The sequence below is a fragment of the Lithobates pipiens genome, unplaced genomic scaffold (genome assembly GCF_037356315.1).
Source record: "Lithobates pipiens isolate NorthernLeopardFrog02 unplaced genomic scaffold, aLitPip1_a1.2 Scaffold_18, whole genome shotgun sequence".
In the NCBI taxonomy this organism is placed as follows: Eukaryota; Metazoa; Chordata; class Amphibia; order Anura; family Ranidae; genus Lithobates; species Lithobates pipiens.
The window spans coordinates 550,868,536-550,894,616 of NW_027507758.1; the positions used below are offsets into that span (position 1 = coordinate 550,868,536).

The following is a 26,081-nucleotide window of genomic DNA, read 5'->3' on the forward strand; positions in this document are numbered from 1 at the left end:
AATCAATTTCTTCTTCACCCATTTTTTACATATGGACTTTTTTAAATGTTCACTATTTATTAATTTCATTGCACTATATGTCACTTATTGTGTCATTTTTCATATTAAGCGCAACTTATGTTTTCTGCTATTACCAAATAAATAGTATTATACAGGAATTCTATAATGCCAACAGTTTGTCCAGTATGGTCTAAGTGTAAGCAAATCCCCCCTATCGTGTTCAGCCAAGGAAGCTGCCATCTTTGCCTCTGTTTAATCTACAACTGCCATGATGCTACACATGTGATCAGTTATGACATCAGCCATTGGATGGTTTGACAGTTTGGTTGAGAGCACAACCAATGGGAGTGTAACATTTCTGGCACATGCCGGAAATGAAACTGTTTTGAGGATGGGTTTACTTCTGCTTTAAAATACAAGAAGAATCAGTTGGTCCTGCTCATTATAGCTTACAATTCACAAGGGAGGGTTAAGTGATACAAGAGATAATAATGTGGGGTTATGCTGATGGAGAAAATTTAAATTACAGTTGTTAGCCCTTGTACACACGGTTGGATATTCCGATGGACAATGTCCGATAGGACCGTGTTGTCGGATAATCCGACCGTGTGTGGGCTCCATCGGACTGTTTCCGTCGGAGTATCTGATGGACCAAGTTTTCCAGCTGGGCTATAAAATTTTCCGACAACGTGATTCGATCTGACTTTGTCCGATTGTGTGTAGAGATTTCCGATCGGACAAAGTGCCACGCATGCTCAGATCAAATTCCTAGACCAAAGCTATTGGCTATTAGCCTGAACGTAGTCCCATCGTAATGAAATAATGTCATCACGCTCTGAACGATCGGATTTTCCGACAGCTTTGTCCGACCGTGTGTATGCAACAGTTTCAGGCAAAATCCATCGGACAAAGTCCAACGGATTTGGTTGTCAGAATGTCCGACCGTGTGTACAAGGGCTTAGATGGAAATAAGATGGCTGACTGAGCCAATAATATTAGTAAATATATGAAATGTAAAAGGTTAGTTGGAGGCTGGATAGGCTTCTCTAAGAAGATGGGTTCTCATTAAAGCTAAGGGCATACCCCAGAGCTTGCACCTTTTAACAACCTCCACATGTCCATCCTGATCAATTCTGTTTTATCATTTTTAAAATTGTTTTATGAAGTTCCCTGCCTAAATTGACTTGCAGTGCCTTGCAAAAGTATTTACCCCCTTAGTATGTTTCATGTTTTGTTGCCTCACAACCTGGAATTAACATGGATTCTCTGAGGATTTTCATTATTACAGAACATGCCCACAACTTTGAAGATTTTTTTTATTTTTTTTATTGTGAAGCAAACAACAAATAGGACAAAATAAAAAAAAAGTCAATGTACTATTCACCCCTCTAAAGTCAATACTTTGTAGAGCTACCTTTTGCGGCTATCGCAGCCGCTTTGGATAAGTCTCTATGCGCTTGCCACATCTTACCACTGAGATTTTTGCCCATTCCTCCTTGCAAAACTGCTCCAGCTCCTTCAAGTTGGATGATTTGCCTTGTGAACAGCAAGTGACAATGCGCATCTGGTGACAGGCGATGTGGCAAGTGACAATCTGCATCTGGTGGCAGGTGACGTGGCAAGTGACAATCCGCATCTGGTGGCAGGTGCCGTGGCAAGTGACACGCTCAGGGCTCCCACTGATTATGCATTATGATGAGTTGAACTTTTTAATTTTATAAAACAATGTAATAATAGAAATAATGCACTTCAATCATCCTTACACCATAACAACCATGGTGCCATCATGATTGAAGCGCCAACACCAGCCATTTCCCCCTATAAATTGCCCCCAAAAAAATGTAATTTCTGGCAGTACCCCTCCTGAGATTAGACTCTGGATCTGCCCCTGATAGGTACTGCAGTTGCCTTTCAAAAGAAGCACTGTTTATTTGAACTAAAGCAAATTCAAGAGGCAGAATCATTCACAACAATGCATTCTATGTCACCATGATTTTCTATGACAATGTATTCATCGTCTCCGTCCAGTACAATTACTTCGATCTCGCTGTCTCCTTTTACAACATCTTCCTCTTTTTTCTTTTGGGTTGCACCTTCAAAGTTCCAAGGGAAATGAAGATAGCTTAGAACAACTCCTACTTGGTTTCTGCAGCTGGGGTCTTGGGCAAAAAGTATATGAAATAAATCCTGAACCCTCCTGTTAATGTTCTTCCAACCATTTGGTGGTGGCATGTGGCCAATGTTGTTCTGCCAGTAAACAAACCTTTGAAACAATGGATTTTCAACCAGAGCCATTTGCCACGGATAGTTTCCAGTGATAATAATGTACAAAACAACACCAAGGGCCCAGATGTCAACACTAGGATCCACGACAATTGACTCCGTGTGCTTTAGTTTACAAAGTTCAGGAGACATGTACTGGTTGATGGGTGACATTGATGGAACAACTTTACCGACAAATTGAGTTAGTCCAAAGTCACTTAGTTTGATGTTGCGACATCTCTTGTCCATAAGTAAAATATTATCTGGCTTCAGGTCCCTATGCACCATTTTTCTACTGTGCATGTATTCAAGAGCCTGGGTGATTTGTAATGCACAGCGTTTAACCAGATTTTCTGGAATTCCCACCTGGAAAAGTTAAAACGATTATATGAATTTCATATGAAATATCACATTTATACAATGTTAATTTCTAAATCTGCAAATGGAATTACATGTTAACATGAGTGCAATTAATCTACAATATTTCAGCAATGTAGGAAAGATGGGAGTAATTTAAAATGTTACCTGCATCTTAAAAACTTTGACTAGCCTTTCATATAGAGTGGTGAATCATTGCAACTTATGTCATGTTTTTATTGTTTCCTACATCCCCACTAGGAAGTGAGGTGGTAGTGGAGGGATGCGACTACCTCTATTTGTTGATTTTTGTCTCTGAATCAGAAGGTAATAGTTAAAGTGGTTCTAAAGCCTTAAAGGATAAGTTCACCTTTCGTAACATGTTTCATGTTAGCCCTTGTACACACGGTTGGAAATTCCGACGGAAAATGTCCGATCGGACTGCGTTGTTGGATAATCCGACCGTGTGTGGGCTCCATCGGACTTTTTCCGTCGGAATGTCCGACCAACAAAGTTTGAGAGCTGGATATAAAATTTTCCGACAATATGATTCGATAGGACTTTGTCTGATCGTTTGTAGAGAATTCCGATCGGACAAAGTGCCATGCATGCTCAAATCAAATTACGAGACCAAAGCTATTGGCTACTTGCCTGAACATAGTCCCATCGTAACGTACAAATGTCATCACGTTCCGAACGATCAGATTTTCCGACAACTTTGTCCGACCGTGTGTATGCAACACCAGTTTCGGACAAAATCCGTTGGAAAAAATCAGTCGGATTTTGTTGACGGGATGTCCGACCGTGTGTACAAGGGCTAACACAGACCGCCCCCTGTACATGCCCAATCCACGCTGTGACAGCTAGTGGGGTTCTTCTCCCTCCCCGCTAGATGTCACAATTTAAAAAAAAAGTGTCCAAGCGGGGCTCCGCTTGCCCGGCCATGTCACTGATTGACAGGGCTCTGTGCATGGTAAACTACAAGGCCCAGCAGCCTTTGCGGCTGTCGGCTTGTAGTTTTCAATGAAGTACCACAGTGCTGGGAAGCACAGTGATAGTTCATTCATGCTTCCTGTCAGATTGTATCTGCTTGGAGTGCCGGCAGGGGGACCTCAGAAGAAGAGGATCAAGGCTGCTCTGTGCAAAACCCTTGCACAGAACAGGTAAGTATAAATATATTTGTTATTTTAATACAAGAAAAAAAAAAAGCTTTAGAGCCATTTTAATCGAAAAATTTAGTCAACAGAACAGGAGGTGAGGGGAAATCTTCCAATGGGGACAACTGTCTACAACTCCTCTAACTTTGTAATGTTCCTCCCACTTCCCGTTTCATCTTCATGATGGGATTAAGGAAGATCTTGCCCAGAGAATGTAGACTGCAGAAAATAACTCACAGGGTTTTATACCCTTCCTCATTTCTTTCCAACCGGGCCACATTACTTAGTATAAATGTTTGCAATTTACAGAATGTACCCAAGACAAAACACCAGTTACTATTTATTTCCAGGATCCCTAGCACCACACACACACACACACATATATATAAATGAATAAATTGGCAAGCAAATACTGAAGTGTCAGCTACTTCATTAGCTTTATTTTACTTACCCTTGGCTGGATGATCGAGTGAAGCGATCCAGCAGGTGCTAATTCCTGGCTGAACACATAGTGGTCTGAGGTTTCCAGAAGGCTTGAATAAGTAGAGATGAAGCCCTTGTGTCCAGTAAGATAGACTGAAATGCACACTTCATGCAGAAACTCTTCTCTTTTGGTTAGTTTCTTTTTCACCATTTTTAGGGCAACAAGTCTACCTGTTAAAGAGAAAAAATTAATTCATTTAAAAATAAGATTTGAACATCTAAGACTCTGATGTACAATACATGAGTCCATTAAATTTACATAGACTGGATGGTTTTCTCCAACATGTAGTCAGCTCCTCTGAGCCTTTGTTAGCAGTATGTTAAAGAGTTATCCATGCAAATGGGTCTATTGTCCTCTGTATATGCAAAATATGAGGGGAATAGGGATAGTTGCTGAAGCTATCCTACTGCGCCCTCCAAGGAGAAATGATCTATCTTGGTACCGACCACAAAATTACATTTAAGATAAAATATTCATTTATTACATATAAAAACATATATCACAACATCAAAATCAAAACAATTGTCCTTTGCTAAGTATCTGGGTTGTACATAGAGGACCATCAGTTGTTATTAAAACCTGTTACCTGATGAGCTGCGTATGTGTCTCACTGTAACTGTGTGTGACATGACTGGCTTAAAGTAAATATGTCATGAGAGAAACAGGAAGGTTACTATTGGTAAGCTCCTCTGCAAAATGCCAATTTCTTGGCTGTCGTGTTGTACCCTCCAAATTTAATATACAGCATATATAGAATCACTGACTTGTATCATGTATGCAAATATGGACTTTGTTAAAAATTTTAAGGCTTTCTCTTTGGCTTAACAACCAGCAGCTAGCACTTTCAGGAGGAATTAAAAGAAAAAAGGTGTCCTTCTTGTTTTTACCTATGGCCAGGTTACGTTAAAGACACGTAAGAGGAATGAATTGAGACAGGTTGAAAGACTCTTATTTTCTGGGGAAGCATTGCCAGTTGCCTAATTGGAGTTTTGTCCTGTTCTTATTCAGCACTGACAAGATAGGAAGAACTGGTTGATCTTTGTGCATTATGGTCTTTAACCCAAACTTCTGTAACAAAGCCCATATGTCTAATAAGGTAACATTTTTTTTAGTAAAGATTCAAAAAAAATTTTTATCTGTTTTATAGGCTCAAACAATTGGGCAAATTAGATATACTAATACATGAAAGTAGGTGCTGCTACCTCCCAGTCTTATAATTTGGATTTACCACCGGTGCTCTGGCAGAGGCAGCAAGATTGCTAAACAATGGAGTGCCAGCTTTTCTAAATAAGAAATACTCTTTGTAATTATTTAAAAGAATTCACTTACCCATTTCCCTGTCTACAGCCCTCACAACTTCACCATAAGTACCCTCGCCAAGTGGTTCCAGGATTTCATATTCTTCTTCACCACATAATCTTCTTTTAATCCCACAAGTTGAGTAGGCTGCCATTTTGAACATGGTGATATCAGGCTTTCTCTGCACATAAGAGAAAAACGTTTTTATGTAAAGACTTTTTGCTTGAAATTCTTTTATAAATGTATACCAAATGTTGCATTTACTTTCTTTTTGAAAAGAAAACAAAAATACCAGAAATATAGCAAGGATACATTTAGAAGACTAGCCTTACCTAGGCACGGAATGGACAGCTAGAGTAGAAGTTCAAAGTAGATTGAGTTTCTGCAAGCTTCTGCAAGGTCCAGTGTTAGAAAGATCTTGAAAACACTAAGTGGATATCTGAGGTCCACAGACTAACTTTGTCTTTTATAGAGCAGTTTAGACAGGAGCCAAGCCAGGAAGCTTCAAACCTTCATTAGAATGCAAATTGAAGCATCACCTGAACTTGACAAATCAAGGTAACTCCTTTGTGATTGTGTCTACAATGTAAACAGGTTCCCATCACAGTGGGTAGCGGGGAGTGGGCATGTCTTTATTTTCACTCTTTTCAGATTGGTAATGTTGACAACAATTGAACCTCTAGGGCATTTCACATGTTCAGATTAAAACTTCTGTAGTAAAAAGGGTTTAAAAGTAAAACATGTTAGATTTTAGCCTTCACCTACTTCATGGGATCAGGCAATAATTAGAATATCTTTGAGGTGATCAAGGAGAAAACTATAGCTCTATGCATAATGGTATAGATAAAATCCACTATTGGTTACAAATGACTACTTCCCATTACACCAGTCTTGGTTTTAACTATCTTCTGTTCTAATAATTTTTGTTGTACTACACAACTCTTTGTAATATCTATAGTTTTTGCTCAGATTAGCCAATGTGCTGCTGGCTTTAATTAGTTGCTTAGGGTTTTTTTTAATGCTAAAATTCAATATTGTAACAAAAGGTAATTCAAGTATATATCTGAATAAGGTTCATATTGATAAGAATAAATGTCTCATCCTTATAGCATAATATTAAAAAACTATCATACCATGTAGGACTTTGAAGGTGTCACAAAAATATCTTGGTCAAGTATAAAAATAATTCTTTACACTTTATTTTATTAGAATTCTGGGAAAAAAATCAGTTCTGTTCGGAAGGATTTTCATACACCAGATTCTCAAATTTAAATCATTAAATGCATTCGTCAAAGGGGTACTTCTTGTATTCCTGATTTACAGCAGATGAGGCAGGACTGACAGTAATGTACGGTACATTATATACACACCATCATATACAGTGAGTGTGCCTTGCTCGGTTATGCAATCTTTCTATATAAAAGTGTTCCTTGCTAAAGTGGAGCTAAATGCAAAACTTTTTTTCAAATTTTGGTTAGCGTAAAGCCCCATACACATGGGACGAATGTCAAGAGACAACGGCGAGTTAAAAAAAATGATTGTCATTCGGTCCATGGGTATGTCGGTCTGTCTATCAGAAGCCAGCCATTTGGCTGGCTTCTGTCAGACATGCATGCTGGAAAACCAGCAGAAGACTGATTCCCAAACAGCACTCTCAGCCAATGCCAGAGAGTGCTGATTGGAGTGTTCTGGCGGAGGGGGGCATCCCCCTGTCAGAACACAACAGCCCAGTGGGGGACATCGCTGGACTAACCTTTCATGGTTTGTAAAGTGGCTCCAACTGGAGCTGTCAGGTTTTTTTTGTGCAACCCGCTGGGTAGCACAAAAAAACTGTTAGTGTGTACCCGGCTTAAGGGGTAGTTCTATCCACTGTTCCTCCAAAGATAGAGAATTCCTGAATGTCACCATTAGAAGATTTTTCCTCTATTTCTTTTTTGGCTACACATTTTAGAATTTTCTTTCATTTTCGCAGTCAGTGATAACTGCCAAGAGCACAAATAGTGAGAGTAAATCTCCCTAATGGGGGGAACAAGCAGCAATAATAACCCGATGGGTGTTTTTAACTCTCTTCACTCTATCGTGGTTATTATGATGGGTATATACATTTGGCTACTTGGTGACAAATGGACTCAATAGCCTTTTGGCCATTTGTAGGCTACCAAATATCTAAATGGTTGCACATGTAAGAATATGACTTGTATGATGGGGTTTTTATATGATTTTAATTTTTTAATAAAGATTATGGTATCTTTTTGTAACAACATGGGTTTGCACGGTTTGTTTTCACAAGATTTTCAGCTGTGAATTGAGAAGTAGACATACAGTATATGTGAATCTAATTGTACAACACAGATTATTTCCTAGTCTTAGTGTAATAACATATGTAAAAGTGAAATTACCCTTAAAGCAAAGAAGTTGAGTGATTTTAACACTTCAGCTAATTTCCCAGCAGCTTTAGGTCTTTATTCAAAATGTAATCATTGCACAGGTCTGACAACAAAAGGTCTCCGGGAGTCGTTCTATATCTATTGTTCTTTTGCTAGTGAAACCTGAAGGTATAAATGGTAAAGTTATGCTCCCTTCATATGTATGCTCAATACACAACCCACGGGCAGGGTTAGAGAACTTTAATCAACTTTGATTTAGTTATGCAGGTAAAAAGTGAGCATTGTTTGTTACAAGTTGAAGCAAAAAGAAATGCTCCATTTCTGGGACACATCTAATAAAGAAAAAAACAAAGTGCTTAAGAACCATTTGGACCAGACATGGTGTTATTTACTAATGTGCTACTTGGCCAATTTTACATTTTTTTCATTTTTTTGTTATAAGAAAAGCTGGAAGCAATGAGTAATTCCAATGGTTCCACTTGCCAATTGTTGCATCCTAGAATCCTTGCACAACCCTGTCAACATGTCACACTGAATATGGCCTAATGCTGACCATATACTTAGTCAATTCTTTAGCAATTTGAACAAGTGAATAAACCAAGGAAATCTACCTTCAATGTTTTTAAACTACAGCTGATAGAAATTCTTACAATTCAAGCAAATTGTTTGATTGGCCAACACAAAGGATTGTAACCCTAATGCCACGTACACACGATCGAATTGTCCGGCGGACCGAGTCGTAAAATGTCCGGCGGACTTAGAAAGTAGTTTTGACTGAAAATTTGTCCGCCGGACTTGGCTTTCAGCGGACAATCCGTTTGTCAGTGTGCTAGTCCGGCGGACTAAGAATGACGCATGCTCTGAAGCAAGTACGAGAAGGAAGCTATTGGCTACTGGCTATTGAACTTCCTTTTTCTAGTCCCGTCGTACGCGCTGTATGTCATCGCGTTAGAAATCGCCGGACTTTTGGTGTGTCTGTGTGTAGCCAAGTCCGTTCATTATAAAGTCCGGCGGATTGTTTGCCGGATTGTTTGCCAGACCAATTCCGCCGGACAATTTGATCGTGTGTACACGGCATAAGACACCAGACATTTGTCTTGAATAGTCAAAAACAATACTGTATCAGCTCTTCCAAGGCTGAAGGACCCACCAAATGAGAATCTTGCCATGAAGGTGTGTAAATAATGTAAACACCATTTCCGACCACCACAAAGCACATGGTTCTGAGAGAACACCGCTGTAAATGTTTCATCAATCCAATCAGCTCAGTATTTCCTGTCTGGCACCGGGTGTCTTTAAGCGCAAGTGGGTGCAAGGAATGGACATCAGTTATCCCTTTTGATGTGCCTGTGCTCAAGATTCTTAGAAATGTACCCGCACGAGCATCAAATCTCTAAAATGATGCTCCAGTGCCTTTGTCAAGACTATTCTAGGGTTCATCAGACCATCCACTAGTTTGTTTTCTGGAACTTCCAGTTTTTATATTTATGGTTAACTATTATCCGCTGACTGTCTTAGTTGTTAAAGAGCTGTCCCTGGCAGGGGTAGTCATTTTAACTACTTCATGTGCATGATAAAGATACCAGTTTTCTTTTATGTTCAATACTCTCAAAGTTAACTGGTCATGAGCAAATGAGTCTGCCACCCTTTTCTGATACTACTTACCTGTCATGTTCAACCTCATGTGTGAATACATTGATGCACAGGCCTGGCACAAATATGCAGTTTAGGACTTCTGGCTATTCTGCTTGTATACTCATTTCACATCAGTGACGTAAAGTATTGAACTAGATTGGCAAAGAGGTGGAAAACCTAGAATATTCAGGAAGTGACCACCTATGGCAGCCTCCACATTTCCACATGACAGGTTCACTTTAGCTGTCTATAAACAGATGGCAATGATCTAATGTCTCAGACACCCACAGGCCAAAGTAATCTGACAGAAATCAGTCAGTGAAATCTTGTTACATTACAATCGCCCCCCACCCTAATAGGTTTACACTAGGTGCCCCTCTTGCCACTAAAGAAGCACAGAAAACTTTAATACAGTATGTTTTAATGTTGTGTGTCCCCATCATTTCTTTACTGTATGTTTCTTTTTGGTGGTGGTGGTGTGTCCCCATGGGATTTGTACCAGCACTCGGAAGCAATACAACAAAATGCAACAAAATAAGATTAAAACAATGCTTGTCCTATATCACCCACACCCAAGTGTGTGGGTGATATAGGACAAGCATTATTTTAATCTTATTTTGTTCTGTATATATGTTTGTGTATTTATTAATATACCAGGAGGACATTGTTTAGCCCATTTTCACTTCCTGGTAATATTATGTACATTGTGTAATTTATGAATAAAAATTGTATATTATTGTGTCCATTTGTGTCCGGAGTTGATGGTCATTTAAAATCCCACCCACTCAGGGGGAAGCTTTTTTTTTTGACTAGGCTTTAAGATGGCTATACAAGGTTAAAATTTTAGTTGAAAAAAAATTTTAGTTTTTGAAATGTTCAATAGGACCAAATGTGACCATTTTTAACTTTAATAATGAGGGAAATCAAAAGGGAAGGATGATTTTTCTTTTTTTTTTGTTTTCTTATCTGAGTGCAGTCCTCAGTCAAGAAAAAAATAATAATAATAAAACAAAAAAAAAGTGTATATATATATATATATATATATATATATATATATATATATATATAGATTTAGCACCCCATACATTTAGACGATAGTGTAGGATATAGAAAGAGGTAAAATTGGCCAGGGTCTTGCTCTTTTTTTAGGCCTGGTTGTTTATTTGGGGATGGGAGTGTCAGAGTAGAAGGGGTTGTGGCCGCCTACACTTGGGCTCAGGGATACCTCCTCTGCTTGACAGTGGATTTTGCTGGAAAGAGAGGAGGGACTGAGGCCTGAGTGGCAGGAAACCCATGTGAGAGAGTTGACCAATAGTTCATTTCTTTGGTAATGGGAGGTCTCTCATATCAAAAGGGGGGTCACATGCTCCGAGGGGAGTCGAAAGGGAGATCAGCAGGAGTCCGAGGGCCGGAGGGCTGGGGGTTCAAAGACCCCGGAGCCTCCGGGGGTCGAAGACGGATAGCCGGAGGAGGAGTGCAGGGTGGCCAAGTCTGGTCCCTGGAAGAAAAGTCGTCATGTAGTACTGAAGCAAGACCGGGCGTCCCATGCGGGGATGCGCCGGACAGCATGGAGGAGGAAGTAGGAGCTAAGCGGATGGAGAAAACTGGGAATCGACTTTCTGTGAGTAACATGGACTGTTGATTGGGAGAGAGCAAAGGGAGTGAAACCCAGTGGTGCTAATCCGTAACTTAATACTGTGCATCCAAGGACCACAGTGTCAAGCACTTTTCAAGGACTGACGGGGATTTGACAACAAGAGTCATGCAAATAGGCAGTGTGGCCTGTGACTTTGGAGTCTATTTCCACAGCATTATTCAAAGTGATGCTTGTCCATCCATATTGGAAATGCTAAGGTCTGAAATAGGAATTGGAATCAGTAAAGGATCACTAGAAGGGTGTTAACTACCAAATACTATGGCAACACATCAGTACCCTTTTTGGATTCAAAGCTGGGGTCGGATGGGACTTCTCATATATTGCATTCAATTGCCCACCGATTTACGCCCAGAACAAAGCCTTAGAAAGTTCAGAGCTTGTTTGGTGTCCTGAAATTGCAAGGGGGATTGAAAGCGGGGTCATTGACAACCGTAATGAACAAACAAAGCTGCTCCTAAGGGGGTAGTGCGCTATATATATATATATATATATATATATATATATATATATATATATATATATATATATATGTGTGTGTGTGTGTGTGTGTGTGTGTGTGTGTGTGTGTGTATATACTTTGATTTATGTTATTTTTTAATATATCTGGGAATTCATGCAAATAGCAGGTCTGGACAACATTTTTAAAGGACCTTGCTTGATTCAATTATGGCATTATTGAATACTCTGACAAACAATTTTTCTGAATTAACCACTTGCCGCCCGCCCTATAACAAAAGCGCGGCGGCATAGTGGTTTCAAAATCCTGACCAGACGTCATATGACGTGATCAGGATTTTGAGCCTCTGCGAGCCCCCGGGAGCGCGCATTGCGGCGATCGTTGTTGGGGGTGTCAGTCTGACACTCTGCAACTACGATCTTGGTAAAGAGTCTCCGACGGAGACTCTTTACCACGTGATCAGCCATGTCCAATCATGGCTGATCACAGTGTAAATAGGAAAAGCCAGTGATCGGCTTTTCCTCACACGCGAGTAGAGGAGAGCCGATCGGCTGCTCCTCTGACAGGGGGGTCTGTGCTGATCGATTATCAGCGCAGCCCCCCCCCCCCCGAGGATGCCTACACTGGACCGCCAGGGATGCCGCCAGACCACCAGGGATGCCCAGGACAAGGTATGCCACCCTAGACCACAGGGATTCCAGTCAGTGCCACAATGGATGCCAATCAGTGCCCATAATGGATGCCAATCAGTGCCCACAATGGACATCACTGATTGGCATGCATTATTGTTTGGCACTGATTGGCATCCATTAATACAGTATAATATAATACAATGCCGCCTATCAGTTCCCATCTGTGCCGCCTATCAGTGCCCATCCGTGCCACCTATCAGTGCCCATCCGTGCCCACCTATCCATGCCCATCTGTGCCGCCTATCCATGCCCATCTGTGCCGCCTATCTGTGCCCACCTGTACCGCCCATCCATTCCAATCCGTGCCAGCTATCAGTGCCAATTTGTGCCACCTATCAGTGCCCATCCGTGTCGCCCATCAGTGCCACCCATCAGTGCCGCTTATCAGTGCCCAGAAGTGCCGCCTATCAGTGCCACATATCAGTGTCCATCAATGCCACCTCATCAGTGCCACTTCATTGGTGCCACCTCATCGGTGCCCATCAGTGCCGCCTTATCATTGCCCATCAGAGTGACCCCATCAGTGCCCATCAATGAAGGAGAAAACTTACTTATTTAAAAAGTTTTGAAACTGAAACCAAAAAAAACATAATAAAAAAAAAAAATCGGTATTTTTTTTATTTGTTTAGCAAAAAATAAAAACCGCAGAGGTGATCATATACCACCAAAATAAAGCTCTATTTGTGGGAAAAAAAATTATAAAAATGTCATTTGGGTACAGTGTAGCATGACCGCGCAATTGTCATTCAAAGTGCGACAGCGCTGAAAGCTCAAAATTGGTCTGGGCAGGAAGGTGTTTAAGTGCCCGGTATTGAAGTGGTTAAGTACAAATGTTTGAATAAAAAAGCCAAGCTGGCGATTTTTAGTCTGTATGCAGCTCTCAGTTTATTTGAGGATTTTATGTGAGTGGGTCTCGGCTGTTTTCCATTAGACAAAGACTACATTTCCTCATGTGATTTTGCAGCTCAGCACTTCAGGAAATGTAATATGGCCGATAAAATGTTGTAATTTGAACTTTTTATGTTAATTACCAAAGAGCTATAATGATTTTTCTAGAGTTGGGTAAGTGTGCCCCCCCCCCCCCAGTTAATTTATTCCTCTTAATATGGCATGTGTGATGTATAGAGAACACGCTCCAGAGTCACCATGTCACCTCTCCTGACAGAACACAGGCCTTTTTAGTAAGCCTTTGAAAAACAAGCGACTCTGGTGGGACTCGAACCCACAACCTTTGAATGCCTACAACACTGCTAGAAGTCCAATGCGCTATCCATTGCGCCACAGAGCCAGCTGGCTCTAAACCTTCTGACAACTCATCAACAGGTGTACTCTGCTGTTCACAGTGTGTGTCTATACACATACAGAACGTAGACGCTCCTCTTCCCTGAGTCTATAGCATATTTTTCATCCCATTGATCCTATGACTATCCACAGAACAGTAAACTGAGGAGAAACTTGTCTTTATTGCGTTTCTGTGATTAACCACTTGACCTCCGGAAAATTTACCCCCCTTCATGACCAGGATTTTTTTTATATATGACACTGAATTGCTTTGACAAATGCACCACCATGCAATACTTTACTCAAGTAAAGTTTATTTTTATTTTTTCACACAAATATAGCAATCTTTTAGTGGTATTTGATCACCACAGGTTTTTTTTTGCACTATAACAAAAAAAACGTCAACAATTTTGAAAAAAAAACAATATTTTTTACTTTCAGCTATAAAGCATATCCAATTAAATTTTTTTTAGGACAATATGTATTCTGCGACATATTTTTGGTAAAAAAATCTCAATAAGTGTATATTGATTGGTTTACGCAAACGTTATAGCGTCCACCAACTACGGTATATATTTATGGAATTTTTATTTTTATACTAGTAATGGTGATGATCAGCGACTTATAAGGTGATGCAATATGTAGACACTAAGTGACACTTTGTGGGAACCAGTGACACTAATATAGTGATCTGTGCTAAAAAAAAATATGCACTGGTACTGTACTAATGACACTGGCTGGGAAGGAGTTTAACATCAGGGACAGTCAAAGGGAAAACTGTGTGCCTAGCCAGTCTTTTTGTATACTGTGTGTGTTGTTTTTACTAGAGGAAGAGATGGATTTTATTTACTGCTTTTAAGGGACACAAAATTCAGATCTCCATTTTGTGTGCTACACTGGCAATCAGTGGGTGCCGGCAGACATCTAGTGTCTGGCACCCACAGATTGGCTTCTGTTTTGATTAATCACAGCAGAAGCAGCCCACCGCCGCTACTGCCGCTCCCCCTGTAGGCAGAAGTGCAGAATCACATATATATAGGTGATCCTGTACAGGAGGGCCGCTGGGTAGCAGTAAATCTGCTATAGCACGGTCCAGAAGTGGTTAAACATTCAAGCAATTGGTGTAACATTCATGCAATTGTGTAGTAAATTTCCCAGGTGAGCAACTGCTGTGATAAAATGAATTGACCATAACTGAAATGGGAAAATAATATTTTTCCTGAGGAAATATTTGTTTCTTTCCCGGTAGTTTGGGGTTATTTTTTATTTAGCAGTAGGGATTATTTAAAACCCCTGTTAGCAAATACAAAGTATTGTGGAAATTTCACTTTCCATTATGGAGTCAATAAAATAGAGGTAATCTCTCTTGAGAGGGAAATCCATCTTATAGTTGCCACCAGAGCAGGTATAACCTGTATCCTGTATGTAGGCAGGTAATTGTTAATGTAAGAAAGGAGGGGAATTTTGGGACTTTAAATGAAGCACAAGTATGTGCCTCCATCCCGGTAATCGGTACGTAATAGAGGGAGTTTGGGACTTTAAAATGAAGCACTAGGATAATGGAGGTAGGTTTTAACCAAATTGAAAAAAAATATATATAATTTTTTATTGATTGTTCGGTAACAGATCATAAAAAATAATAAAGATCAAATTCATAAAGTATATAGGCGTAAGTACAGTAGAAGCATGATATATAGTATTCACATATAGCAGCACATAGTAGTAATAAATAAAATAATTGGGTAATATGGCATGGTAGTGCCTATGACAGCAAAACCGACATCAGCAAGTACATCCACATAATACATATGCATCCACTAGATGTAAAACAAAAATAAATTTAGTATATAGTTAAAAAAGTAAATTCATAACAAATTCATAAAGTATATAGGCGTAAGTACAGTAGAAGCATGATATATAGTATTCACATATAGCAGCACATAGTAGTAGTAAATAAAATAATTGGGTAATATGGCATGGTAGTGCCTATGACAGCAAAACCGACATCAGCAAGTACATCCACATAATAGATATGCATCCACTAGATGTAAAACAAAAGTAAATTTAGTATATAGTTAAAAAAGTAAATTCATAATAAAATAAATATAGTTCCATATAAAGTATAACTGGGACATCATTTCAAAAGCTCGACGCGTTTCGTGGGTGTCTCCCCACTCATCAGGAGCTGATGCGACCAAAAAATTCCTATGGAATAGAATAAAGAATAATATAATATACTAACCATATAAATAAAAATAAATTAATGGGGATTTAATGCGTGTAAATGGTTAGCCAGGGCAGACTCACCAATCCGGATGGAAAGTGCAGTGTGCGGCAGTGGGCGTAGGGTGGGCCATGGGCAAGATCCCTCCCCGGGAACTGAGGCGGCATAGACATGGATGCGATATCAGGCGAAACCAAAAAGATACAGCAGTGTTGAAGAGTATCAGATATGGAATGTGTGGCAATTGTTGAAAACAACATATCTAAAAACAAAATGTTAATAGTATGTATGATTAATGAGAATAATGTGATGCAAAAGTAATTGAAAATTGATAGTGACCCTCAAAGAGTACAGAGAGAGTGCTGGCCATAAGCCAAGTATATACTATGTAGTAAGTATATGCAGATGAATGTAAACAGTGAATGGTGTGCAAAAATTAAAGAAATGTAATAGTGTAAAAGAAAGTGTGAGTGTGCAGTTTAACAAAAAGTGAAGAAAATTGATGAAGGGGTGTACATAGACCATGATAGACAAGGAGAGTGACAGAATTACCAGTCAGCAAGAAAAGAAAAGATGTGAGTAGTAGGAGAAAAAAGATTTTTCACCTAAACATCGCTCCTAAAACACCAGCAGACAAGATATTAGGATGAGAGATCCGTCCAGCCGGCGTCCTGCCAATAAGGTCTGCAGACACCGGTCAGGGCGGCTCTGATAATAAAGGCCCCTTTAACTATCCACAGCTGATACTGATTGCACAACCAGCATGGAGAAAAAAAAAAAAAAAAATTATAAGGTAAACTTTAATGATAGTAATGGTAATATTTATAAAAGCTAGTATAGTGGCTTAAGACAAAAGGTAGTAACCATGAGCATAGGCAGGGTCAAGTACAATCAGACAAGAGATGAAGTGTGAGTAGAAGGAGAAAAGAGATTTTTCACCTAAAACATCGCTCCTAAAAACAACACCAGCAGACAAGACGGCCAGTGTGTGCAGACTCCATGCAGAGACCAGCTGCACACACAGCTATCTCCGAGTGGGGTTTAAATATGCCGCCAACGCCACGTGCGTGAAACATAGGGGGAGGAGCCACACCTAACCTGGATAAAAAAAACAGCGACAGGCGCGCCAGATCCCCCCCAATAGAGACACGGAGACGGAAATCACTAAAACGTTGGCGTGATGACGTCAAAGGTGACGTCACACGCACAACGTAGGACGCGTGGCGCCGATGTTACACCCCTTCATCAATTTTCTTCACTTTTTGTTAAACTGCACACTCACACTTTCTTTTACACTATTACATTTCTTTAATTTTTGCACACCATTCACTGTTTACATTCATCTGCATATACTTACTACATAGTATATACTTGGCTTATGGCCAGCACTCTCTCTGTACTCTTTGAGGGTCACTATCAATTTTCAATTACTTTTGCATCACATTATTCTCATTAATCATACATACTATTAACATTTTGTTTTTAGATATGTTGTTTTCAACAATTGCCACACATTCCATATCTGATACTCTTCAACACTGCTGTATCTTTTTGGTTTCGCCTGATATCGCATCCATGTCTATGCCGCCTCAGTTCCCGGGGAGGGATCTTGCCCATGGCCCACCCTACGCCCACTGCCGCACACTGCACTTTCCATCCGGATTGGTGAGTCTGCCCTGGCTAACCATTTACACGCATTAAATCCCCATTAATTTATTTTTATTTATATGGTTAGTATATTATATTATTCTTTATTCTATTCCATAGGAATTTTTTGGTCGCATCAGCTCCTGATGAGTGGGGAGACACCCACGAAACGCGTCGAGCTTTTGAAATGATGTCCCAGTTATACTTTATATGGAACTATATTTATTTTATTATGAATTTACTTTTTTAACTATATACTAAATTTACTTTTGTTTTACATCTAGTGGATGCATATCTATTATGTGGATGTACTTGCTGATGTCGGTTTTGCTGTCATAGGCACTACCATGCCATATTACCCAATTATTTTATTTACTACTACTATGTGCTGCTATATGTGAATACTATATATCATGCTTCTACTGTACTTACGCCTATATACTTTATGAATTTGTTATGAATTTACTTTTTTAACTATATACTAAATTTATTTTTGTTTTACATCTAGTGGATGCATATGTATTATGTGGATGTACTTGCTGATGTCGGTTTTGCTGTCATAGGCACTACCATGCCATATTACCCAATTATTTTATTTATTACTACTATGTGCTGCTATATGTGAATACTATATATCATGCTTCTACTGTACTTACGCCTATATACTTTATGAATTTGATCTTTATTATTTTTTATGATCTGTTACCGAACAATCAATAAAAAATTATATATATTTTTTTTCAATTTGGTTAAAACCTACCTCCATTATCCTAGTGCTTCATTTTAAAGTCCCAAACTCCCTCTATTACGTATTGGTAATTGTTAATGTCGCCTCAACCGAGACGTTGAGTTAATTGTGTTCACAAATTTTCTTTTGATGGGCTTCACTGGGTCCAACCCACTGTTCTGTGTGGGATTATGTAATGCTGTTCAACCAGAGTCTGGAATCCAGTGACGTACCGTAGTCCAAGTTCCCACTGCCCAGGAGGATCGCTTGTCAACTATGGCCTTTGCCAGATATGGACTCTTTGCTATGCAGGTATGCTGGGGCAGTCCCAAACCTGAATTAGAGACCAGGGTTAGGGAAAGATTGCACTTTGTTGAACTGATACCTGTGAATGCCTTTTTCCTGATCTGAAGTTACTAAAGGGATGTAATGCAAGTAACTGGCATATATAGTCTACAGCTTTGGTCACTAAACACCTTGGGGAATTAAGATAATGGTACAAGACTTAATACAGTATGAAGATTAGGCCTCTTATGTGACTCTTGCTTGGTGCTCAAGGAAGGAAACATAGAGGACATCATGACCAACCACTCACCTACCCTTACATGTATTTGAAGATTCCTGTTGTGGAGACAAGTCAACATTTTTCATTTTTCCCTCACTTTTAGTCCTGGTAACAGCAGGGACAGTAAAAAATTTACATTGTCTAATCCCTAAACATAACTATAAAAAAGCAAAAACTTTTGGATTGAAATACACTTTAACACTCGCCTACAAGTCGGATTGAAGTAGTACAGGAACCTCTTCCCGAAGTCGTAGCGACTTCAGTAGCGTGCATTAAGACGGCTCTCAATCACTTACATTGATTTTTAAATGTTGTCCGACCTGAGGCGACTAGGGGCGACCTGAAGTCGGATCTGAGTCGCCCCTGTGTGAACCGACTCTTAGGGCTAATACACATGGGCATATGATATGCTGCCTCGGATCTGTCATTTTTTATAAGGCTCTAAATACAGCAGTATTGTATTCTATGGGTTCCATTCACACAGCTTTGTTTTGGTCTGTATCTTTGGGCTGCATCAACAAAAAAAGAAAATTCTCTGCTCACAGTTTAAACCATATTTTACTCTTTACGCCTGTAAATGTTTATGCAAACATTTATATGGACACAGTGTAACTGCATAATGTGCCCCACTGCCAAGTAAATTCAGGAACAAGATGTACACAATTTGTAGGTAATGGTAACAAAAGTACAGAATGACCCCGGGGTTCAGTTATTCTAAATGATAGAAGACCGAGAACATTCTGGGCCTGAGCCACCACCATATAATTTACTAATTTAGGGCAAGCTGTAAATCTCATGTGTAGGCAAAGCAGAATGGGTACATTAATATACAGTATATACATAGTACACATCTCAGTTCATACTGGAATAAGTGGGTGTATGTTTTGCCTCGTATACACGATCAAACAATCCGGTGGAAAAGTCTGGCAGACTCAAGTCCGCCGGACAATCCGCCCGTGTGTAGGCTCCAGCGGACTTTTTTTTACCCAAAAGTCCGGCGGACTAAGAAAGTATTTTTGCACTCCAATCTGTCCGCAGGACTCGCATTTCGGCGGACAGTACGGCCGTGTGTGTGCCAGTCCGCCGTACTTTTGAAATGAACGGACTTTTCCCGCCCGGGGGAAAAGTCCGATCATTTTGAGCACGTCTCCAGGTAGCTACCTGGAGACGCGCTCAAAATGAGCGGACTTTCCTCCGTGTGTTTTGGCGAGTCCGTTCATTTCAAAAGTACGGCGGATAGTCCAGCGGACTTAGTACGGCGTATTAGTCTGCCGCAAAAGTGCTTTGTGTGGGCAGGTAGCTCGTTCGCAAAGTCCGGCGGAAAGTCCGCCAGACTAAGTCCGCCGGATAGTTTGCTACGTGTGTATGCGGCATTTATATGAGTTGAAATGCAGTATGGACCACTTCTTTACACAGGGCCTTGCTGGTATATGGGGTAGTGGGTGTATATTAGATCAGCTCCCCAGCCAAGAGACAGTTGGTGCTTGCATTGATCTCCCTACCAATGTTCAATGGGATTCTTGCTGGTAGTGAACTTTCATTAAGCATAATAAAACCATGTATACACTTTTGGCAGTGGAGTCCAATCAAGACCCAAGATCCCATTATTTTGGGATTGCCCAGTCATACTTTCTTGAATGTTATAATAAAATATACTAATGCGCACACCAAGTGATTATAAATATAAATAAAACGAAGTAGCTGCCAACATGGGTAAGTGTTCCCACACAGTGACAATTTGAATAGAAATTAATGTGGCGCTCACTCAATGAATCATCATAATAAACTTAATTATGTGCAAAATGCAAAAGTGACAGTGCTTCAAATACGTAATTAACATGTACCATAAGGCGCCACAGTATTCAAAGTGACAATGCAATATATAAAGTGCCCTTGATGAAGTCACGTGATCAGTGACGCAACGCATTGGGAAAAGCCAGGTGACATCACTTCCGGTCGTGGCCGAGACCAGAAGTACTATATGTGAAGCTTTTTGTCCTGATTTTAAACTGTAAGTCTACTGCTTGTGATAATTCATTGTTGTGAGCACCACATTAATTTCTATTCAAATTTTCATGATTGTGATATCTGTTTGCGTGTCTTTTTTTGCCATAACTTAGTGCTCAAATTTTCTTGTTTAGAAAGTGTTGGATGAGTGCCAAGATCGGAGGAACTGCCAGCTTCTTGTCAACAGTCGTTTGTTTGGCTCTGATCCATGTCCAGGAACCAGCAAATACCTGGTGGTGGGATATAAATGTAGGCCAAGTAAGTACAACATTCCTCATAACTTTGTAAGACTTGTAGAGAAGAATCCCCATTGCAATTATTTAAAGGGCAAGTTCAGCCAAACGTATGCATGTGTAGAGTCTGTAGTAGCTGCCAATGGTTTTGTAAAGTATTGTGCACAGTCAACCCCCCTTCATGTTTACAGGCTTTGACTCTGGCCTACTTGTGTTTGTTTTAAAATATATGCATATACCAAGTAAGGCAATTGCTTTCTATGACGTTCAATGCTCATGTGTGAACTTATGTACAAGGGGTAAGCTGTACTCCTGCACTGTGGCCTGTAAGCACCATATGACCTTTCCATGCCAGGTAGTGTAATTGCATGGGAGGTAGAACTTTTATGATTAGAATTTGGGGCTGGGGTGGGGAGTTTAGCATGTAGCACGGTTTTTGCTTTTGTCTTATTTTGCTTCCTATTCCAGAGACAAGAGAGGACACGGTTTGAGTGAACATATCCCCTGTTAGATTTTCGCCATCAGAACAGTTCTACCCATTGAAAATTTTCTATCCTTTTCTCATCAAGTGAAAACTGTACATTTTTGTATTTTCCATCGTGACTTATTGTCACTTGACAGGAAGTAAGGTAAAATCGTGCTGCAGAAACCAGTAAACATGGCAAACATGCTAACCCTCACCCACTATCCAACACTGAAAACACAAAGTGCCTCTCAAGCCAAACCAATTTGTACCAAAAATACGGCACTAGAACTTTCAGTGACTCTGCCTCTATGTGAAAGCTGGTTTTTGACCAGTGGGTGAATGGTTAAGGTCACTTTTAGAAGAAATGTTTTTTTTTTAAATCAGACTAGAACATTGTACTGTTATATGTATACCTTCATTTTAGATGAATTTAAGAGTAAGGTGGCCTGTGAGGATGACCGATTGAGGCTGAGCTGTAAGAGGAATACAGTAATTGCTATCTATTCTGCTACGTTTGGAAGAGTACAAGGTGACAGCTTGGAGTGCCCATACCAGGACCTAGCGATGACTTCTACAGGTAAGAGGGTATTCCTTTTAAGGACTCCCAACACTTCAGTTTGTCTTACCTTGTGGTCAACCCCATCATGACCAAAGAATTGTTTTTATTTAAAGGTCCAGATCTTCAACTGCTTCTGCTTTGTAAATAAGTCCAGTGTGTTTAAGTTGTTTGGAAAATGAGCACCAAGCTCAAGAATCTATCTTTTTTTTTCCAGATTTTTTATTTTTTTATGGATAATTTGTACAAAAAGTTATCATACAAAATGTATCAAATAACGCTTATATTGGAAGAATGGTAAATACAGTATGCGTGGTTCATCTGATAATAATAATTTGTACTCTTATCGTAATTGTAGCTTGGATGAACAGCATGGATGAACAGTTGGACCTTTAATCATAAATTGGTCCAATTTTGAAAGAATAGTGATGCCACCCCATCTCTTTAGATGTACAGGGCCTTGCTCATATGGGTGTTGGGCGCAGGAGTGCACACATAGCTACCCCAATGTGCAGACTGTTTTGGCATGTACTGCATGCACTTTCTCTACAGTACATCCCCCCGGAATCAAATAAACTAAAATGCATACCAAGACAAAACACAAAACATAAAGCCTGATAAACACAATAAATGTCAATACATTTTTCGCACTAGACCTGTGGGGGAGGGTTTTGAAGGTGTTAACTCTTGCCAAGCACAACATGAAATTCATTTGACCTAGCCTCATGTAAAGGCAATACTTACAGTACAGTACACTGCCATGTATGTCAGGTTCCTTATAGATGTATGTAAAGGCAAATGTTCTATCCACGTTTGGATAGAGCAGTGGGGGAATAGACCCTTCATCAAGTTTTTATTGCTGACTGTGTTCCCAGTGGGGAAAAGCATCCCTTTTTATTTTCACTGGTATTTATTTTTAGTGATGGCCGAACGGTTCGCCCGGCGGTCGTTTCACGGCGAATTTCGGCTGTTCGCGATTCCCCCGATCGGCGGACTATTGCCGCCGTTCGCCCGGCGGACTTCCGTGTTTTCTGTGAAAAAGAACTTTGACCTATGATGACACATCCATCATGGGGTACAGGACAGCCAATTGAGACATTACAGCACATGGACACTTGGACATTCCCCCTAACTTATAAATACACCCGATCCATTTTACATTCTTTCTTCTGTCACTATAGGGAGAGGTTGCTGTGTGGAGCAGGGAGAGATTGCAGTGACCCAAATCGCTAGCTATTTGGTACACAAAAGTTATTTTCAGGACTGGTATAGGTGTTAGGTGTATATAAGTGTGCTGTGCTACTGATTGTTGCAGCAGCCTGAGTGTCTTTTGTCAGTTTAGAGAAAGGGACAGGACGCTGTGTGCTGCAGGGAGAGTCAGTTTAATCATTAGCTGTTACTATCAGGTCCACAAAAGTGCTATTCCAGTAACCAGTTATTGTTCCAGCAGCCTCTGTTTTGTCAGTTTATATAGGGACAGGCAGGAAGCAGTGTGTGAGGCAGTGAGGGTCAGTTTAATTAGTAGCTGTTACTATATTAGGTCCACAAAGGTTCTTTTCAGGACTGGTATCAGTGGTATGGTAATAGGCTTGTACACGTATAATATTCTTTCTTCCAAATATAGAAAGAATATTATACTTGACTGCTGCCCTTCTGCTGCAGTCTGCTAATCAGTCACAATACATAGGGTTGAGGTGCACTACTGTTGACCGCTGCCCTATACTGCAGCAGTCCTTTATCAGTATAGGGACTGACTAATCATTCACAACCTACTTGTTCCACAAAGGTCCTTATAAGGACTGGTAAGGTATAGGGTACTACAGTACATAGGGTTGAGTGAGGTACAGTCTGCTATTCTATAAGGACTGGTATAGGTCCACAATACATAGTGTTGAGGTGCACTACTGCTGACCGCTGCCCTACACTGCAGCAGTCCTTCATCAGTATAGGGACTGATGTACAGTCTGCTAATCAGTCACACACAACCTACTTGTTCCACAAAGGTCCTTATAAGGACTGGTAACCTGGTGTAGGGTGCTACAGTACATAGGGTTGAGTGAGGTACATGACTAGTGTAACCCAGATAACTTCCTTCTAACTGTTACAGACCCATCATACCCCTTTTACCTTATTAGAATAAGAGACCAAACCGTTCTTATGGAGTATAAATGGCCATAACAGCCTTTTATTAACCAGATAACATAAAACTCCAAAATAACTTTATAAAACAAAGTAATAACAACCATGAGAAACAACATGTTTCAAACCCCCGTTTATTGGTCAGTGACGTAGCTATCTCCTCTTTCACCGGATATATATATATATATATATATATATATATATATATATATCCCTATAAATCACACCAGTACACTGCGGGACCTTTATCAACCATCATAGGCCTCCAGCTGTGCCGCTCGGAGACACCCCCTTTTCCCGCAGTGCAACCACTGGTATTCACCAACCATTTGATGAATACACCAGAGGGGCCATACTACCGATGAGCCCCCCACCCCCATTTTGTCACCTCCATTACCGCTTCCGTCACTGACCAACAAACAAAAACACCGCCAAAGCTCCCCCCCCCAGCTGTCATGACGACCTTCCGTACCCATACCTGCAAGAACAAAAAACAAAATAAAGGTTAAACAATCCCACACAAAGGGAGGGTGGGTGGGAAAAACCGCCTCCTCACACGCTGTCCTGCCAACTGGATTTCCCCCAGCTCTGCCCCCTCTAATATATGGCCGCTCCCCCCGGAGCTCCTCCCGGAACTCCTCCCCTGGGCGTGACTGGGCACCTCGTCGTGCCCAGCCCTGCACTATGGTTCTCCTCCGTGTCACCACGCTCCGGGCTTCCCTTGACTAGTGTAACCCAGATAACTTCCTTCTAACTGTTACAGACCCATCATACCCCTTTTACCTTATTAGAATAAGAGACCACACCGTTCTTATGGAGTATAAATGGCCATAACAGCCTTTTATTAACCAGATAACATAAAACTCCAAAATAACTTTATAAAACAAAGTAATAACAACCATGAGAAACAACATGTTTCAAACCCCCGTTTATTGGTCAGTGACGTAGCTATCTCCTCTTTCACCGGATATATATATATATATCCCTATAAATCACACCAGTACACTGCGGGACCTTTATCAACCATCATAGGCCTCCAGCTGTGCCGCTCGGAGACACCCCCTTTTCCCGCAGTGCAACCACCGGTATTCACCAACCATTTGATGAATACACCGGAGGGGCCATACTACCGATGAGCCCCCACCCCCATTTTGTCACCTCCGTTACCGCTCCCGTCACTGACCAACAAACAAAAACACAGCCACAGCCTGATAGGATGACACCTCAACCTAGAGGGCCCCTCCACACCCACAGGGCCTGCTGTATCCCCCCCTGCAATCCCAGGGACCACAAATCAAGTCCCACATCAGTAAGGTGCACGCCGTCCCTCCTTAAGTAAAGGCCGACATTCTTCTCTAGCTCCCAGTGACGTACCACCAAACCTCCTTCACGGACCATAAACCTCCCGACCACCTTGTTAACCCGAATCCTGGCTTTATTGAGCCTGTCTACTGACCTGGCCATGCGCCATGCGGTCCTAGCCACCATATCTGACCACACCAATAATGTGTTCGGAAATGCCGAACGCAGGTACCCCAGATCCGACTTTACGTCCGCGATCAGATCTCTGACTGTCCGCACCCCCAAATCATTACCCCCTGCGTGTATCACCAACACATCTGGTGGCCCACCGAACCTCACATACTTTTTAACCTCCGGGACAACCCCCCCCCACATCATCCCAGGCCTACCCAGCCACCTTATCTGAGGCCTCCATCCGAGATATCCCCAACTGCCTCTCCTCAGGTCTGGCGTCCCCTCTCCTGGCTCCCCAGGAGACATAAGAATGTCCCACGATCCAGACAAGGCGTGGGTAACCTCCATCTGAAACGAAAAGACCAAACAAAAT

General features: G+C 40.8%; 2 protein-coding genes and 1 non-coding gene across 3 annotated transcripts in view; 1 reads left to right on the forward strand and 2 right to left on the reverse strand.

Annotated features, from left to right (window-relative positions):
- Positions 1-26,081, forward strand: part of LOC143988950 (protein eva-1 homolog C-like) — a 533,910-nt gene that overhangs the window by 209,281 nt on the left and 298,548 nt on the right. The window contains exons 3-4 of the mRNA XM_077488896.1: positions 20,973-21,096; positions 21,962-22,114. Of these exons, the coding sequence (XP_077345022.1) occupies positions 20,973-21,096; positions 21,962-22,114 (277 nt within the window). The remainder of the gene's footprint in view (positions 1-20,972; positions 21,097-21,961; positions 22,115-26,081) is intronic.
- Positions 1,948-9,165, reverse strand: LOC143989963 (serine/threonine-protein kinase SBK1-like). The gene is made up of 4 exons (XM_077490212.1): positions 9,097-9,165; positions 5,586-5,740; positions 4,228-4,426; positions 1,948-2,628 (listed from the first exon to the last, which is right to left on the reverse strand). The coding sequence occupies exons 1-4, from the start codon at positions 9,163-9,165 to the stop codon at positions 1,948-1,950; spliced, it is 1,104 nt and encodes a 367-aa protein (XP_077346338.1).
- TRNAR-UCU (transfer RNA arginine (anticodon UCU)) lies at positions 13,589-13,675 on the reverse strand. Its single transcript is given in 2 exon segments — positions 13,589-13,624; positions 13,639-13,675. It is a non-coding gene; the product is annotated as a tRNA-Arg (tRNA).

Bases quoted from the DNA above. Each gene is read 5' to 3' on its own strand.
- LOC143989963 (XM_077490212.1), bottom strand. From the start codon at position 9,165: ATGTGCTTTGTGGTGGTCGGAAATGGTGTTTACATTATTTACACACCT. The intron at 4,427-5,585 runs GTGAATTCTTTT...TTTAACAGGTAG, and splicing joins GTAGACAGGGAAATGGGTAA to ACTTGTTGCCCTAAAAATGG. The intron at 2,629-4,227 runs GTAAGTAAAATA...TAACTTTTCCAG, and splicing joins ACTCGATCATCCAGCCAAGG to GTGGGAATTCCAGAAAATCT.